Below are 18715 nucleotides of genomic sequence, written 5' to 3'. Positions count from 1 at the left end.
CCCTTCCCTGTGATAGCAGGACTACAGCTACTGGGCTGTGGAGAGATCTCTCTTTAGCTCACGGGGCTAGGTCGCTGCAGAGAGACGCGGAAGTCCCGGGTTCGAGCCTCCAGTCGGGATGGGGCCGACCAGATGCGGCAAGAGCGCCCGCCTGAGCCCCCGTTGCGTTACAATATTTTTATTTGGTTTTCATGTTGCCTGGGTTTGATGGTTATTATTAATGGAAGCACATATAGTATCATCTTGAGTTGATTTAGTTTCATAATCATTGCTGTCTTAATTCATCTGCTGAGTGGTGAGCAGAGCTGTTGTGTATTGTAAGGTTAGGGCTCTGAACATCTGCTGTTCTGAATGGTTGTGGCGGTAAGTCTTTCTTGTTTTTCTTTCTGGCAGTTGTGTCCCTTCAGTACCATGGGTTATGCCTTTTAAAGGGGAACAGCAAGCCTATTTTTATATTTTGGGGTCAGAAAGGCATTGACGAGTGCATTTCAAACCGCAATAAAAGTAAAGCGAACAGGGTAATTTGTAAAACCTCCAATTTACATGACAAAATAGATAAAAGTTCCAGGTGTGCGCAGTTGCCATATTCTGCGATTCATAACGAGGCAGCAAAACATCCGGTGAGGTGAAGGGACCTTATTACACTGTAAACAAGCAGGCTTGTGAACACATCTTCTAATGCAAGAGAAATATTGCTCTCCACATCAAGAGTATTTTGCCGATAAATGGAACTTACTTGTTGACTCTGGATGCAGATCACTTTGAAAACTTTCTGCTGAAATATCTACCACACAACCTGTACTTTTTCACTCGTACATTGTGTTACATTAATCATTACAGTGACTAGTGAGCAGGAAAGGCCACATCGCTATTGGTGTGAATCCGTGCCCGTGGGGAAGCAGGGGTTTGTGACAACACGGCGACTTACAGCACTTGAACGACAAGTTCACGATTTTGTGCCGAATTCAAATTGTTTCTAGTCTGTCGCTGAATTTATTTAGTTACCGCGATTAAATAACCGGTCTGTGAAATTGGGAGTGCAGTCGCCCTTTTAAACATGACATGCAGTGGAGGGGGCCGTGAATCCTTTGCTGCAGCGAGATGCACAGGGGCCGCAGAATGAGGGGAACCCACAACCGGTCAAAAGCCCCACCCAAACACATGCACAGTCACTGGACTGCAAAACCCACTTCTCTTCTCGGCTCTACCAAGTCAGCGCAACTCTTTATTCTGCTGCTGGCCAGCAGTGGGGATAGATTTGTGTCAGCCTTCGCCTCTGAACCCAGCTTAACCTTTGTCGGCACTGGGGCGGGTTTGGAAAGAAAGGCAGGAAGGCCCGTCTTTGGCCCCGTGCCTGATCGGCCCTGACAGCAGTCGTTTCTGGGATTAGCCCCTCTGAAAAGCAGGGCATTCCAGTCCGTCACGGCCATTGTCGCAGGCCGAGCACTGTTTGCTTTCATGAAGACAGCTGTTCAAAGCTGCGCTCCACGGGCTCCCATAAACCAACAGCGCGACTTCCGATAACCGCTTGTGCCCGTCTCTCACAGTCGATAAACCGCCAGGCTTTCCATGAGGCCCCCAGGATGCATTGTGCTTTTGGACGATACAGAATTGCATATTAGGGGCAATTGTGACGGGTCTGTGTGCGAGTGGGGGGGGAGGGGATCTCGCAGAGTCCCAAGTAGATCATCGATCTCTCACCCTAGATGGGGCACCATCATGGAGCAAAAGGGCTGTGGATGCTTTGGTTGTCGCAAACTGAGTATGTGGCTCAGTGATGAGAAAAACTGCTTGCGTGTGGATTACTGGGATTATTTCCCAGCTCAGGCCGAGTCTTCCTGTGCTGGGGGAGTTGATTTAGTTTGTGTGGGGTGGTAGGCTTTGACTGCTTGTGTATGCTATGCAAGCATGTATGATGTGGGATGGGGGGCCAGGAGTTGTCCCTCAAGGTGCATGATCTCGGTTTTTTTATTGGCAGCTGGAAGATTGTGTGGACTCGGCGATAAATATCCATTCTCCGGGTTTCGGCAGTAGTATGCAATTGTCTCTCCTAGCTATGGATCTGAATGAGTTTGTAAATATTGGGTAAAGGTTAGAAAGAAACAGTGAGACTGGGGTGTTGCTGTCAGGTGAAGTGAGCTGTCGTTCTGGTTACGGGAGGCAGGTCAGGAACAGATGCGGATGAGCTGCCTTTTACTGTCGGACAGTGGGCCTCTGGGAAATCTCAAGCGAGTGGGGTTATGGGTAGGTTTGCCGTACAAATGTCTGACCTGTTGTTTCCCCCTGCTGACGACCCTCTTGAAACAGCCCAGCAGGCCTGGTATCCTTTCATCCCTGTTTAATTTCACTGTGAGCTTTCAAGGCACATGGGCCTTAAGATCTGCTAGTATTGCAAGTGATAAAAAGCAGAAGGATTATCACGTTCACTGATTTTCTCAGATGTTGCGTTCTGCGATGTCCGATGCAGCTGTTACAGTCCGTTTGCCTGCAGAGGCAATATCTGCTTTTGCATTTGTAACATGGGGTGAGAAAAACGTCCAGCGTAACAGAAATGAAGCAGAAGTGGCTGGACGAGGAAATCCCACCTTCTCCAGTGGCCATCCAAGGCTTGCTGGGTTTAAAGTTTTTTGTAGAATGGTTCCAGGTCATTCCAACAGGCCGATCCCTTGTGATTTTAGGAGTGTTTAATGAGTTGCTGTTGATGAGCAGGGGAGCGGACGTGTAGTTTTGGCTGGTTTGTGTAGAATAATCTGCAGTGCGTAAAATCCATTTCCAGCTCTGGTCCTCTCTTTCTAATGGTGACCATTAGCTCTTTTCAGGGCTGATGTACAGAATTTTCCAAGCTCTCCAGGATGGCACTTCTGATCTGCTTTAAGTCATTGCAGTAACAAAAATTGACTTCCTCAGCCCCATCCGCCCCATTGTACATTTCTGGTTATCCTTCCTTATTCCAAATCACTCGGAATATTAATTCCCTTTTTCTCTTATCTGTTAAAAAAAAGAGAAGAAAAGAAAACGTTTTGGCTGAGCTTTCTCTGAAAACAGCTGAAATGTGTTTCTTCTCTTCTCTTTTCAGCATGAAATAAACCTTCACTTGTTCCTAAAGGAGAAGTGCCTTACTGTTGAGCCTGAGGAAGGTTTTTTTGGAGCTCGACATTTGTATTATGTCATATTGCTCCTGCTACTTTTCATTGTCTCTATTGGTTATGATCATATTATGAGGAGTTGTAAAAATGGCGCATTTTTCCTGTCAGCCTGAGCACTGCCGACTTGATTTCTAGTGCTGGTTTAATAACTTCAGTAGAAGGCTTTGGCTCTGTTTTGATTTGAAGCAGATCTTCATTACGACAGTTTTAATTCCACTTGATAGTTTTGGAAAGTCAGCCAACTATGGAAAGATTGATGTGCAGAAAACAATGACAAGGATGTCTTTTTTGCTCATGTGTTAGGATTTTTAGGGTGTTAGACATCCATACATCTTTCAGATATATTGACAATGTACATCTTGGCTTCAATGTTTTTTTTGGCCAAACGTTTAAATGGGAAATGCAACACTATTTTCATATTTCAGCGTTTGAAAGGATCATCATTGACGAGTGTGTTTCAAACACAGTAATTTGTAATGTAAAGTGGAGGATTTACAAAATAAATTAAATTTCCAAGTGTGTGCAGTGCCATATTGTGCAATTCAGAATGAGGCAGCAAAGCATTGGTAATGTGTTGCGGCCCTATTACACTGTAAACAAGCAGGCTTGTGACTTCATCCTTTTACATCCAATAGAAGTATAGCTTTAGTTTTTAAGACAGTTTTGCAGATCACGTCACAACCTTATTTGCTCGTAAATCCGATTATATCAGTCATTACAGTGACTAGTGAGCAGGAAGGGCTGCACTATGTCACAATTCGTGGGAACTCGAATGTGAGTTTGCAATAATATGGTGGTTTACAGTCCTCTTGCAAAGTTAACAAATTCGAAATTTGTAATTTTTTCTGTACTGTCACTGAATTTATTTTGTTACTGGAATTTAAGAACTGGTCTTCGAAACTGGGACTCCAGTTCCCCTTAAATATGGAGCATGTACCCTCACAAAACTGTGCTTTGTATGGTTACAATGCTGAAATTATTTTCTCTCTGGAGTCTTAAAAACAGCACAGACAGGTACTGCACTCAAGAATGTAGTAGTTCAGGTGGGGAGCTGCGTCAGCATGCGTAGGCTGCAAAGGAACAAGTAATAGGTTTATTCCATGCTGAAAAAAAAAGAAGGAAAATACATTTCGGCCACGGAGCCTTCTTCAGAATGGAATAAACCTATTACTTGTTCTCTCAAGAATGGCTTGTATCATGTTTGTGTGGGGCTGGATGTATTGGAGACGGGTCTGTGATTGTTGCAAGATCCTGGTACTGCCCAAATCTGGTGTCCAGTAACCATCCAATCACAGCATACCATCACACGCAGGTCCATTCTCCTCAGCTCTGTCTGTAAGGACCCACACACCGACAGCTACAGATTAGCAGCTGAGGGGTCCTAAACTATTCAATCCCACGTGTGCCTCATCTAAAGATGTGGAATTGGAAAAATAGATTTAGGAGACCACAACCAGCACGTATCGGCCATGGTAAGTATTTCTATCAATTTTCTGTATTGCCATGGTCCTCAGCACCTGTTCACCACATGTCAAAAAGTAACTGATGTCAGGAAGCACCTTCCCCTGCTCTGGTCAGTAGTACTTGCGTAGTGATTGGCCATCAATTTGTTAAACGACATTAATTTTCCCCTAAATCTGCGTGATTCTTTAAAAACGCTGCTATCTACCCACCTCCCAGAGGCCTACTGGTGAGATGCACTGGCGTCTCCGAGTCGCCCCTGTGTGCATGTGCTGTGATGGGCTGGCATCCTGTCGGGTGCCATGGGCTTCCCCGGATGGATCCTGGCTTCCTATGATCTTTACCAGGAAAAGGCTCAGATGCTGGATAACAACATGAAACACAAATCCTGTGGCTACAGATGCACTGTAGTCTAATTATAGGATTGCTTGAACCTGCAGGAAACATCGCTTTCACAGATCCTGAGCAGTACCTCTCCATGCCAGTCTCCTCAAGAGCTCTGTAAACAAAGTCGAAAAGGTTTCTGCCAGCCTTGGCCTCTAATATTCAAGTTTAGCCCTAGTCCTTACCACAGCAGGAATATTGTCTGTGACATGTGAACACTTATCTACACAGGGCCATTAGCTCTCAGCTGAGGAACCAGCTGTTGAAGCCCAGCTTCCTCCACTTAAGGGCCTGTCTTTACAGTTAATGAAGGCCTGTTGCTGCTGCTCTTGAAGCAGCTGTACAGTTGTGGAGGTATGATAATGACAGCCACCAATTTGTCTTCTTCAATCCTCCTTTCTGGGACAATCCCATCTGGTTACAAGGAGTAAAAACATGAGAGCAAAGACAAAAACATCCTGGTGGCTGCGGTCGCTTGTTTTGAAATAGAAATGCAATCGGCGCTGGATTGCAAAGTTGAACTAAACTTAAGACACTGCAAGACTCTTCAAAGACAAAAATATTTTAATAGTTAAAATATGATTGACAAGTATGATTCCCATTTTTCCCCCATACTTTCATAGGAACACTATATTCGGCTTTGTTCTTTTCAGCTTACAGTAGGTATTTAATTAACAAAGCAGTTGTAAGATTTTCTAGCTCAATGTTCAGTGAGGATGTGTTAGTACTGCCACCCAGTGGATATTCTACAAAATGTTTTCCTTTTCACCACAACTGCAAGATCCCTTCACTTTGAACAACTGCTTAGGGTAAAACCAAGACAAACATTAACCCAGCAGACACTAGGTACAAGGCAGGACACTAACTCCTTGATCACCAGGTCATCACTTACATAAATGTCATCTTTTAATGTAACAGAAAAGGGATACCATTTAATTTCAATGTCCCTCATGTTAGGTGAAAATTAGAGCTTTTTGCAATACAAATCCTTACACTTGCTTTTGGAGAATTAGTGTTACAGAACACAGCTTAAAAATATGTAACATATAAAAACAACAACAACAGCTTACCTCTTTCAGAACTCATTACTACATTATTGCAACTAGTAATGTATCTAAGGAAATTGTGACCTTTTTCTCAGAGTTTCACAGTTTTGTATGAAATGTCACTATTCTAAAGAGTTAATAAACAATTTATAGACATTGAATGAGGAATTCAGTAAAGGAGTTTAATTGTTTACACTGATTTGTAATGAAATGTCTTATTTCCTTCAGTCTTAAAAATGCACGGTTAAGGAAGAACTAGAATAAACAATCATTTGCTTAAAAAAACACTGAGATATCCTATTATTACATTAATCCTACACCTCACATAGCACATCATCTCTGAAAATATAAACAAACTATTGACATAAGGCAAAAGCACTGTATATCACATACAACAGTCTAGAGTACTGTATCTCTCCAGAAGGCAGTTTGTGAACATGTAAAGAGGTCACACCCCCTGTACTAAATCCCCTGTACTGTGTAACTAAGACATCCTAAAACACCTTCATTCTGAAGTGGTGAGAGCTATCCCACCTTTATCATGTCAGGCAAAAGCACCTGTGTTCAGGGCAGGTAGAACATGTTATATATATATATGAATATATCTGAAAGCAGAACAATAGAGGTGGGTTCTTGGAGAACTAGAATCATGTGTTATTTCTTGTGTAAAGGATGTTTGAGCAATGGTATTTCTTCACAACCCGCACTGTGCCAAGAAAAACTTTCTTTTGGCTGTCCCCTCTCATCTTAACTGTAACAGTGGTATACAACACAAGCCTTTACTTCTCAACTGGCCTTTCCTCCAGGCAAGGTCCTGGTGCAATCTCATGATGGATGATCTTTGGATTCTTTCAGAACAGGGGATCCCCATGAAACCAACTTTATTAACCACTCTGGTACAATTCCCCTAATTGTTGCAGGTGTGGAACTTAACAAGCATCTGCAACAGGACAGCACTTCCCTGAGATGGTATTTCTGGAAGTAGGATTCCATGCTCTTACCATGCTCTCTCACCTGCTGATTGGCCTTGGATTACACTAGCCCAGTTTCCATCACAATCGTCAAAACAAAACCCATTCATTATCACTGGTGAAACAGAAGGGAGGAGCAGTTTTACCCAGTATGTCTGGCACACATTTGAAGTAAATACCACAGTACAGTGAGGAAACCAGAAAGCCCTGTTCAGTTTCATGAGCAAAGTCTTCCTATTGTCATATTGCCTGAAGTCAATAGAAGGGGGCTGAATCAATTCATGGATTCAAAGCTCAAAAACTATTTTCAGCAATCAGCTTTTATATCACAATTATTGATATACATTTAGAAAACACAACAAAGAGAGACAGGAAGGAGGAAGAAAAGTCAGCAGAAGAGAGAACTCCCGTTTACTGTACAATCCCAGAACTGCACCACAAATGCAGTTAAAGTTTTTTAAGCTGTTTGTTCGTGGTTTGGATCTTGATGTCCATCCCGTCTACTCTGTTGATCAGGCTGTCCAGGGTGACGTCCTGGCTCTCGATCTCGGTCTGCATGCCCAGGCCGAGGTTCTTGAGCCGGGCCAGCCCCAGAGACATTTCATCTGGACGGGGCAGAGGAAGAAAGAGGACAGGACTGAACCTTGTGTCATTGAACTGCTGTATAAATCTATTCGAGCTCTCTCTCACAATTCACAGATCATTCTAATTATTCTGCTATACTGAGCCTGCAGCGCATCGGAAATGAATATTGTAATAAACACCAAAAAAGATTATAATCTACTCCATTTATAGTTGGTTTAGGAAAATGTGTCTATACATGTGGACTCGAGTGGATAACTTGCATTTACCTTTAACTTCTGACTATTCTTATTACATAATGATTATTAGAATGATGCAACTCTAAGGAAAAGTACAGACATGTTAGGAGACCTTACCCAAGTTATTATCCAGCTGTTCATGAGCTGCTCGTAGGTGCTTGTTTTTGGAGTACGCACCATCAGGCTGTGAACTGGAGTACTCTGTTTCAGGCCCTAAAGCTCCAAAACCTACAGAAAAGACATCGTATCACATCAACCCAAAGTAATGATCACACAGAGTCATCTAAAATACATTAGATCATAAAAATTGATAATCAACCACTTCCAAGTCTTTAATTCTATTTTAATGTAACCACTAACCAACTATGGAGTTCAATGAAATGCAATAACATACTAATTAGCGGGAACAGATGTAAGATTGTATTTTTAGGTGTTAAATTGTTCTGAAAAACCACATGCAACCCAGAGGCAAACTTCAAAATGTGCTGAAATCCCAATTCCTAAAATAGAATAATCAATTACCTGATGTGTCCAGCTTTCTTAGGTTTGGATGGCTTGCTTGATAATTCTGTTCTTGCATCTTGCTATGGGCCAAAGCATCTTGCAATCTAGAGAACAATTCGGGTTAACTTCATTCTGTCTTGACTTTTCATACAATACATTGAAAATGTGTTACATTTTATGTTTGTACACTTGATTAGACTTCGCTACCGATGGAATTACTTGGAACAGAGAAGAGAGAACGTACTTGCTGCTTGGTTTGTACTGCACTGGCTCCTCTGGGGGAGGCTTGGTCTCTGGCTTGGCTTTGAAATAATTGACAATCCCTCCCCACACACTCTTTATGCTGTTGATGTGTCTCTCACTGGTCTTCAGGTCTTGATCCATGTTGTCTAACATTCGCTCAGTCCTCTTCAGGGCCTCACCTTGTCTCACGAGCTCCTGCACACAGATTGAAATGTGCACTTTGGTGAACAAAAATGACAGACTGTAAACATTTACTGCAATTAGCAATCTCATCCAATTCCTGCATGTTATTTGTGTTGATTTAAGTTGCGTTGATTTAGACAGCCCGGGGGTCAGAAAGAACAATGATTTTACGCAATCTCTCCAGCTTGATTGACTTCTTATAGGCTGCAAAAAATATCTTCACACAACTAGGATTACAGGCAACCTTCAAGCACAAGCCAGCCAGCAGCCATATCACCCTACAACTCACAACTGGCAACCCACTGAAGCTCAGCAGGTGTGAGCCTGGTCAGTACCTGGATGGGAGACCTCCTGTGAAAAACCTAAGGCTGCTGCTGGAAGAGGTGTTCAGCATTTACATGTTTCCACTTGGTCAGCTTTTAAGATCACATGGCCTTAAAACCACTTCTAAGCTGACAATACTCAAATCTACATCCATACCAAACCTGACACTGATGTGGCTGTCTTTATTCTCTCTAATTGCATCTCCGACATAAAAACATGGATGACTCAAAATTTCATTCATCCAAACTGTGACAAAACTGAAGTCATGCTTATTGACGCCCCCATCAACTTCGTAAAGCCAATACTGTAACTATCTGTGGATGATACTGTACTTGAACTTCAGTCTAAATTGAAAAACCCGTGGGCGATATTTGATTCAGACTTGACATTTGACCCCCATATGCAATATATTGTCAAAACATCATTCTTTCACCTCAGAAACATCGCCAGACTACATCCTATGTTATTGCTAACTGTGGCTGAAAAGCTGATCAACACTTTTGTCTTCTCCCAAATTTACTACTGTAACACTCTACTTGCTGGGGTTTCTAAATTCACATTGAACAAACTGCAGTGTGTCCAACATTCAGCAGCCAGAATCCTGACCAGGACATTACTCCTATACTGGAGTCCTCGCACTGGTTTCCTCTCAGGTTTCGTGTCGACTTCAAAGTCCTCATGCTCACCTATAAGGCTCTGCATGGCTTGGCATCTCAGTACCTGTCTGAGCTACTATCACCCTACTACCCATCTCGTAACCTTAACTCTTCTAACTCTAGTCTCTCATCTGTCCTCCAAGCCCGTCTACACTCTATGGGTAACAAGCCCTTCCCCTGTAATGCCCCAAAGCTCTGGAACTCTCTCCCCAAGGATAGCAGAGAGTCACCTTCTCTAAACTCCTTCAAATCCAGACTCAAAACTGTGTTCTTTAGAAGAGCCTTAACTTAACTGGTTCTGTTATTTACCCCCTCTGCGCCTTCCATCTACTCTCTACTATCATTGTGTATTTGTATTGTGCATTTCTTGCGTACATTTGTTGTTGTTGTTCTGTAAAGCACTTTGAGAAGCCACCTTCAAAGGTGCTAAATAAAATAAAGATGATTATCATCATCATCATCATGTGAAAAGTAACACCACAATGCAGAGCCTTGACAATGTGCTCAAGATTTTCAACTGTGTGTGTGAAACTCAATCTTTAACTGCATTTTAAAGGTTCTGAAATGTTCATTAACTGAAAATGCTGCAAAAGGAGATTACATATTAGAAACAACCTATATAAAGTAGAAGAAATGTTGTCTAATCTCTTACATACAGACAGTACACAATTAGAACAGTACAATTCTATGAACTTAAGCATTCTATTTCTGACTAAGAGAATAAACAATAAATATAGTTCTCAGCTTCTTTTGAATTACTGAACTTTTGTATTATCGTCTGCAGGGCAAAACAGGTCCTTTTAAGAAAGAAATACAAGCATGTTAGTTGACTGTCACCTTTTTCCAGTATTCCAAGGACAAAGCCAGGAGATTATATTCTGTACCAGTTGTAGCAGGAATCAAGTGGTACAAGGAGCACAAGACAGAAAAAACATTTTTTTAAGATATGAAGATTTACACAACCCCAGAATTAACATCTTGCAAAACACTGACCACTCTGAGGTAAAATAACCTCTCTCTCATTGGTCAGGGAGGAGCTGCTGAATTTCCCTTAGCTCTTTTCTTCCTCAATATCTGAAGAGACCAGAGTCCAGAAGTAAATGAGTGTATTTGTAATGGTTTTAGCATAAGACAGGTTCTGAGTTTCTGTGTACATACCTAGATTGTTTCCACATTAAAACAGATGACAAAGAAGCTATATACTGAGAGATATCCTACTAAGCGTTTTTCGATTCCTCAAGCCATGATTTAATGTCATGAATTTAATTTTTTTACCAAAAAGTTCCATTTTTTTCTGCTGAGTTTCTACTGTATTTGCCGCAGCAGGAGGGAAGCAACATCTACTCTCTGCTGCAATTCCACCACACAACCAAGGCTGATGCTTATCTTGCACTTTTTTTTTTGCAAACCTAGGTTTTGCAAAAGACTTTAGACTTGAACCCAATAAGGGAAAATAGTGAAAGACTCCACCTGAAAGGTTTCAGTGAAGTACGAGAATAATTAGTTCCATCCAGGTATTTGACAGAATACCACATTTGAATTCCTGAACGTTTTCTTGCATACCAATAGGACGCAAACAGCACTATCCTCGAATACAGCGGTTTGGTATTTGGGAGTCCAGAAGCCAGCAGGTTTTCAGCACCCGTATATGATCATCTATTCACCTGGGTGAGGACAAACTGGTCCAATCTATCCCTTCCCTGCAGCCTTAAGCTACTTTAGCAAACCTGAATGAGGCTCAGAGTTGCTGCTCAGAACTCCCATGTGTCACAAACCTCCAGAAGCAATTTCCAACTGGAATGATGTCCCCTTAAACATTTCGGAATAACTTTGTAAGTACAGACAGTAGAGGCCTGTCTCGGGGCTTTAAGGGAGGCTAACAATTTCTGCAGTCAACGGATGTAAAGAAATCGGGGAAAAAAAAGTTATTTTTGCACATGACCTAAACGGTTGGTCTCCAGTCTAAACCAGACCAGAGAAAGGGAACCCTGCGCCAGGAACGCGGCCGGATCTTGTGTACCTCGGCCGTGTCCGTGCCGATCTTCTCCGACTCGCTGATCAGGCTGATGGAGCGATAGCTGCTCTTCACCGCCGAATCCGCCGTGCGCATCACCTCCTGCTCCAGCTGCTGCTGCCGCCTCTGCGCCTCGCTCAGCCCGCCGGAGCCCCCCCGCGGCCCGAGGTCGGCCGCGCCCTCCTCGTCCTCGTCGTCGGCGAAGGGGTTGTGATTTTTGGGGTAGGCCGACATTACTGCACGTGGGCAAACGCACCCGTTCCTTCTGAAACAGGAATGTGTAGGCACAGCAGATATATCACCCTGCAGCTCACAGCTGCAGCCCACTGAAGCTCAGCAGGTGTGAGCCTGGTCAGTACCTGGATGGGAGACCTCCTGGGAAAAACTAAGGTTGCTGCTGGAAGAGGTGTTAGTAGGGCCAGCAGGGGGCGCTCACCCTGCAGTTTGCGTGGGTCCTAAAGCCCCAGTATAGTGACGGGGACACCGTACTGTAAAAAAATGTGCAATCCTGTGGATGAGATGTAAAACTGAGGTCCTGGCTCTCTCCTGACTCAGAGAGTTTCTCAAAAAGAGTAGGGGTGTTACCCCGGTGTCCTGGCCAGATCTACCCCAGACTTTGCCAGTCATGGCCTCCTAATAATCCCCATCTCTGAACTGGCTTCATCTCTCTGCTCTCCTCCCCACTGAGAGCTGGTGTGTGGGGAGCGGACTGGCGCATCATCCAGGTGGGGCTGCACACTGGAGGTGGTGGAGGGGATCCCCATTACCTGTAAAGCGCTTTGAGTGGAGTGTCCATAAAAGCGCTATATAAGTGTAAGCAATTATTATTATAGCAAACTATCATATATCACTAACAGAGCATATTATCAAACGGGGAAGTGAAAGTGTAACAAACACACGTAGGCCTTATTTAATTTGTATTACGTGTGGTATCTGTGAGTTTTTCTGCAGGGTCTCTTTTAAACTGCTGTTAAGGTGCCCCCTGTCAATCTTTGCTGCTGTCTCGACTGAACCACCCAGCGACCTCCTGCGCTGACCTCTGAGCCGCGGAGAAGCTCCAGCAAGTCACAGAGGAGAATTTAAAGCTATGAAAGATGACAGCGAAACTTCATATTAAGATATTTGCTAGAAAGGAATGCATCCACTACGAAGACAAAAATTACTTAAAATCAAAAGGCCCTAACACACAAACCACAAGGAAACAGAACAGAAACAATGGGTAAAATTTGTACAATCCTAAACTATCTGAATTCTTCATAAAGCTGATATGATCAGGGAAAAGAAAAACTCGAGGAATGGAGGAATGCTTATTTTAGATTTACATCCGAGGAAAGCAGGGGTTTGTGTCTCCAAAGGCCGCACGTGTAGACCGTAGACAAGACTTACACCAAACGCAGGAAATCTTTTTTAGTTCAGCACATACCGCACAAAATCGAAACTCCGGTCAAAGACTTTTAGGCAATGTAAGTATAGCGGTGATGCTGTATCGCGTATATGACTATATAATACGTCATCTATAATAATATATTATCAAATGATATATATAACAGACCATAAACAAGGTTTCACCCTTACCTCTCCAGCTGCTGACTCTCGCACCTTCGGCCGAGCGAGTCCCCCAGTCAGCTGACCTAACCCGGAACAGTTTCTTTCGCAAGGTGACGTCAGTGGATTTGTGTCATGTGACCTCTCCACGCCCCCACCTGTATTTCAATTTCTAATCAGTTCAAGCCGCAATTTGAATATAGAGAACGAGAAGTAAAAAAGGCGTTAATGTGGAACAGGAAGGCCACATATGATGCCCGTTGCAAATAAAACATGACATAAAATATAACAACGATTGAAAAAGTAAAATAAAAAAATAATGTCGTGAAGAGCGACTCGGAGATTGACAGGTCTGTCAAAGTAGTCTAAGAAGCGCAGCTCCTAATGATTTGTAACGAGAAAGAAAAGTGATAAAACATTATAGAATTCTCTAGCTCTTGGACATTGTGTAAAAATGACGTTATTTGAGCTAATGCTGAGGAGCTAAAAAACAGGTGATACACAGTCAGGTTACTGTCGTTGCGCCTGGGACACAAGTGCGTGTACAAATGAGACAAGCGTCATATACATGTAATAACACTACCAACATTGCATTAGTAATATTAAATGTACCAATGAGAATCGGAATTAAAATTCTAGTTAACATTAGTTATTTAAAGGTGAGTCTATTTACCATTGTAAAAACTTTGCTAAAACTTTGTCTCGCAGAATCTAATCACTGCCTCCCAGCAACCTTTGGAAATCCTGATCAAATGTTGTTTTCTTGCCCAGCTATGCTGATGAAGCCGATATCTCTGCTTCATTCAACCGCTGGCTGTTGAATGGATAAGATAGCGAGATCAATCAGCTATTGCATACCAAACGAGCTACAGTAAGTGAGTCGACTGTCCAACCTCGCCTCGTTTGTATCCTTAGAAATCTCACGGTCGAATTTTCGATTTCGCTTTTTTCCGGTTACAGATCGCACAGTGCACGCGTCCAGTTTGGCTCCCCGGGCTCGCCGTCATATCGGCTTCCTCGTACTCTGTGCGTTTCTCCTAGCCGATGGAGAAGAAGCGAAGATGTCGGTGAAAGGGGGTGGATCGCGGGGGTTTTATTTTAACACAGTTTTATCCCTCGCTCGATCGTTGGCAGCGCACAGACCGGCACCTGCAGATAAGGTGAGGCGGGATGTTCTATTGCTGTGTGAAAACGAGGCAAATGTAGACGCCGGGCGCTTATATTGTGTTTTTTCTTAACTAGTTGCACCTTAGTGGCGAGTTGTTTTGGTCTGTGAATGGCTGGTATCGTTTCTGTCAGAATGGGGGATGCTTCTTCTTTTCAATTACAAATAGTCCAGTGCTTTACAGTTTAGATGCTGGCGTTTGAGATGACTGCTCGATACTATTGTAAATTGACACCGACGTTTAGAGAGCTGCCCGACATGATGTGGCCTCTTTCTGTACGGCGTTAGTGCAGATTAGTTAGTCAGCGGGCGGTTAAATGATACAGCCTTTTTTAAACAGCTCGGTTCGTGGCAGGGTTTGTTGAACATTCATGAGTACATCTTTTATTTTACTTTTGAACCGCGAGCAGCCTGCGTTCTGTGTAAGATGTTCATCAAAAAAACCAATGTGGAGGTTTGGGAATTGGTTTTGAATAAACTTGAATTGTAAAATAAAAGTGTGGGTTACACTATCAAAAGGCTGCCAAAAAGAGTGTTTCTTTTCTGTCCTTCTTGTTGCTGTGTTGTCCATCTATCGTGTGTTGTCATCTTTTCTGGATTATTTTTTTACCACAGCACACCTTGGCGTTCACAACACCAGACCTCCGCGTTTTCTTTTGCCATTATTTCAGCAGCCTGTTGCCATATTATGTAACTATATTCCTTACATATCTATTACACACACACATAGGACTAAAAATAGGTTAATTTTATGATTGGAGTAGAAGCTGATATTTGTCACTTAAATCAAATTCTTTGCCCAAAGAGCTGTGGGAGTCTGTAACAGGTCATGCTGTTGAAGCTGATAACCTGCTTTTAAACAGCTGGGTGAGACTCTGATCCATGAGCTTCTACCTGCTAAGCTAAATGGCTTGATGGGCCTAATTGTTTGTAACTGTTCTTTTTTCAGGATCCTGGGTATGTGAACATCTGTTCTATGTACAGAGCAGACCAGTTGTTTTTAGAAGTCCAGTTGTGTTCGACCTGCTTGTTGTCCTCAGGCTGGTTCCAGTCCTGCTCTTTGCAGTGCTGGGCTCTCATGGCGCCTGTGCTCCTTCCCGTCGCAGGTTCAGAAACTGCAATGCATGTGCCCTGTGGACCTGCGGGGCATCTACCAGCTGGACGAGCGGCGCAGGGGCGCGGTGATCGCTCTGGGCATCTTCCTGGTGGAGTCCGGCCTGCAGGTAAGCTTCGTGCGGCAGGGTTCTGCGCGCCGGTCTTCCCGAAAGACTCGGAGCTCGCCAGCTGCGGGTTGAATTGGGAATGCCCCACAGCTGCAGTAAGGAGCTAAGCTTAATGATTTGATCTGCTGCAAGAATTCAGTAGCAGGATTTGACACGCTTTGCTTTCTGCACTCAGATGCATGTGGAATAGCACTTGCCATCCATCCATTAACATCAAGCTGCTTCTTCCCAGTAAGGGTTGCTGTAATATGGAGCCCACAGGGCACATACACACACAGGGATACTACTTAACCTGGCCGGCATGTCTTTCCAATGTGAAAGCACCCAGAGACGACGTGCAGAGTCCACACAGAGGGCTCCCCAGTCCGGGATCAGCCCCAAGACCCAGTAGCTGTGAGGCAGCAGTGCTACACACTGTGCAACCTGGAATCTCACCAGCGGGAGACAATAAAGTTGATGGTCTGTCGTTTTTGCAGCACAAAGAAAGCATTGTTACATACCTGCTCGGTCTGCTGAAGGGGTTGCCCCGGGTTCAGTGGATCGAAGAGAGCACAGGAAGGAAAGGAAAAGGTAAGGAAGAACATTATATTTGATTGTTGCTGGATAGAAACTATAATCACCATTTGTATACTTTATTTTTACTTTAATCATATATATCACTTTTGGCCTGCGTTTGTTAGAAAAATAAGCAGTGCAGAATGAGGAAGTTCAAGTAGGTAGCTCCATGAACATGAGTAGGTTTCAAAGGAACGAGGAAAGGTTTATTCCAAGCTGAAAAGAAAAGAGAGACAATGGCGAGCCGTCTTCAGGTGTGTGAAGCTCCACAGCCAAAGCATTGTCTCTTTTCTTTTGGAGTAGACCTTTCCTTGGTTCGGTGCAGGATGATAACAGGCGATGGGGAATCTTAAAATGGAAACTGCACATCTTAAACAAAATTGCCTTTAAAAAATAACATTCAGGTTAATGAGTCTTTACATGTTAAATGTGTTTTTTCCAATTGTCAGTATTTTTTTAATATGGGGTGAGGGGAAGACAGTGTTAAGATACTGTTAACATAACATAAGGTACTGTTGGTGCATCTGCAGCTTAAAGATAGTTCTGCCTCCACCTTTGCTTTTTGCAGAATCCCTCCCCATTGCAGAAAACTTCAGCTTCTGTTTGGTGACCCTGCTGTCAGACGTCGCCCAGAGAGATGCCTCCTCGCGAGGCCAGGTGAGGGCAACCTGGGAATCCCAGCCAGCCACTCGCCAACTGCACGCCACGTTGCTTGCCAGAAATGCAGAAACGTTTGCAAAACTATTCATTGAGGGAGTAGAGTTCAAAGATTGCCGTGGGTCATTTGTCGGACTGTAAGAGCGCTTTTGTGATAAAAGAATTGCGAATATCGCCGCAGTAGTACAGCTGTGCTTTCGCACTCTGCGGGCTTGTGTCTTATTTTTGTTTCCGTTCAGATTTTGGAAGCTGTCATGGATGCCATGCAGGTCCTGTTGGAAATGTGTCAGACGCCCGAGAGCCAGGATAAAGGTAGAGCTAATGGGTCTTAATAGACAGCAGTCTGGAATAGTGGTTAGGGCTCTAAACTCTGAACTGGAGGGTCACGGGTTCGAATCCTGGGGGGGTAATGCTGTTGTTACCCTTGAGCTTGGTACTCAACTCAGAACACCCCTCTGAATGCCCTACTGCATAAACAAGCACTCCCTATATATCATATCTGGTTGCATAAAGAATTCTAATATCTACTACCTCTCTCAGATTCCATTGAGTTAGTTTCCTTAATACTTCATGCTTAAAAAAAAGAGATGGAAAATACAGCTGGTCTCTCCTACTCACTCAAAACACTAATTCAGGGTGCAACACTAGCTGTGTAAGTTCCGTAATGAAGGAGTGTGTTTAGCTGTTGTGTTGGAATTTTGTTTTCTGTTGTGTCTTTAAACTTTCCCTGTGCCGGTTGCGAGTTAAGCGCAGGCTCTCTCAGGTGCGCTTGTTCTTTTCCCAGAGTACCTGTGCAGGTACGCGGTGCCGTGTCTGCTGGGCGTGGCCCGCGCCTTCGGCCGCTACAGCAACACGGACGAGTCCCTCCTGTCCAAGCTCTGCCCCCGGGTGGCGCCGCAGTCCCTGCGGGTGGCCGACGAGCTGGAGGGCGTGCGCCGGCGCTCCTTCAACGACTTCCGCTCCATCCTGCCCAGCTCCCTGCTGACCGTCTGCCAGGGGGACTCGCTGAAGCGCAAGACCAGCAGCGTGTCCAGCGTCTCGCAGGCAGGGCTCGCTCGCTCGCTCTCCGGGCAGGCCGCTGAACAAGACGGGACATACAGAAACACGAGCCGAGACGGCGGAGAAAAAACCGCCCCCCGAAAACGGCTGGCGTGTAAACTAAAAAGCAGATACTGTAGGGTGCTTAAAAACAACTAAAAGAATCATAAAATGAAAGGAACAGAACTAGGAGTTAACAAAGCAGATGGTGGCATCCATTTTGCACGCGAGAACATGTCTTGAGCAGTCATTTGTTTTCCGCCAGAAAAAAAGGAAGGACGTCAGATTTCAGTCCTTAGAGGATGTCAAAGTCATGTGCTGTTGGTTTTGTTCTAGAGTTTGTTTCCACAATCAAATAGATTTTACACTCTGCTCTCCCCCCCGAGTTGCTCAGTAACTGCTTCTTGCTTTCATTTTTGTGTTGCGTGACGTGTTTTCAGTCGGTTTCGTCTGTTTCCAGGCCAGTCCGGAGCGCGGAGGGACTCTGCCCAGCTCTCCAGCAGGGTTGACAGCACAGTATTTTGAAGGTGAACTTCTCCCTTAAAGATTTTGTGAAGTGTTTTCAAAATGCAATCTGCTTGCTGTTTAAATGGATCCGGGAGTGTAAAGTGTTTGGGTTTTTTTAAAAACGGGATTGAGTGCCAACTAAATCCAGTTTTGTGTTTGTGTGTCCATGGTGTCCAGATGTGGCGGAAGGAGTTCAGGGCAAATGTGTCCTGTGGGCTTTCCTTTGTCGTCTCTCCTCTTGGCACATGACCTTTGCTGCTCATTACAAGTTT

General features: G+C 44.0%; 2 protein-coding genes across 4 annotated transcripts in view; one reads left to right on the top strand and one right to left on the bottom strand.

Moving 5' to 3' along the window:
- Positions 1-5537: 5537 nt before the first annotated feature.
- snap29 (synaptosome associated protein 29) lies at positions 5538-13435 on the bottom strand. The gene is made up of 6 exons (XM_069182086.1): positions 13329-13435; positions 11760-12018; positions 8578-8771; positions 8352-8437; positions 7947-8057; positions 5538-7613 (listed from the first exon to the last, which is right to left on the bottom strand). Exons 2-6 carry the CDS (start codon positions 11985-11987, stop codon positions 7456-7458), a joined length of 777 nt encoding a protein of 258 aa, XP_069038187.1. The 5' UTR covers positions 11988-12018; positions 13329-13435; the 3' UTR covers positions 5538-7455.
- An 856-nt stretch (positions 13436-14291) lies between these two features.
- pi4kab (phosphatidylinositol 4-kinase, catalytic, alpha b) overlaps positions 14292-18715 on the top strand; it is a 44458-nt gene continuing 40034 nt past the window's right edge. Inside the window, exons 1-7 of one of the 3 annotated variants that reach the window (XM_069182082.1) lie at positions 14292-14458; positions 15570-15686; positions 16163-16256; positions 16810-16898; positions 17138-17210; positions 17683-17942; positions 18397-18463. In XM_069182082.1, coding sequence (XP_069038183.1) covers positions 14360-14458; positions 15570-15686; positions 16163-16256; positions 16810-16898; positions 17138-17210; positions 17683-17942; positions 18397-18463 — 799 coding nt within the window. In that variant the 5' untranslated portion in view covers positions 14292-14359. The remainder of the gene's footprint in view (positions 14459-15569; positions 15687-16162; positions 16257-16809; positions 16899-17137; positions 17211-17682; positions 17943-18396; positions 18464-18715) is intronic. The other 2 variants (XM_006640117.3, XM_006640115.3) reach the window with 2 other exon arrangements.

The sequence above is a fragment of the Lepisosteus oculatus genome, chromosome 22, assembly GCF_040954835.1.
Source record: "Lepisosteus oculatus isolate fLepOcu1 chromosome 22, fLepOcu1.hap2, whole genome shotgun sequence".
Classification (NCBI taxonomy): domain Eukaryota; kingdom Metazoa; phylum Chordata; class Actinopteri; order Semionotiformes; family Lepisosteidae; genus Lepisosteus; species Lepisosteus oculatus.
The sequence above is the reverse complement of the archived record's forward strand: the minus strand, read 5'-3'. Positions and strand labels throughout refer to the sequence as shown.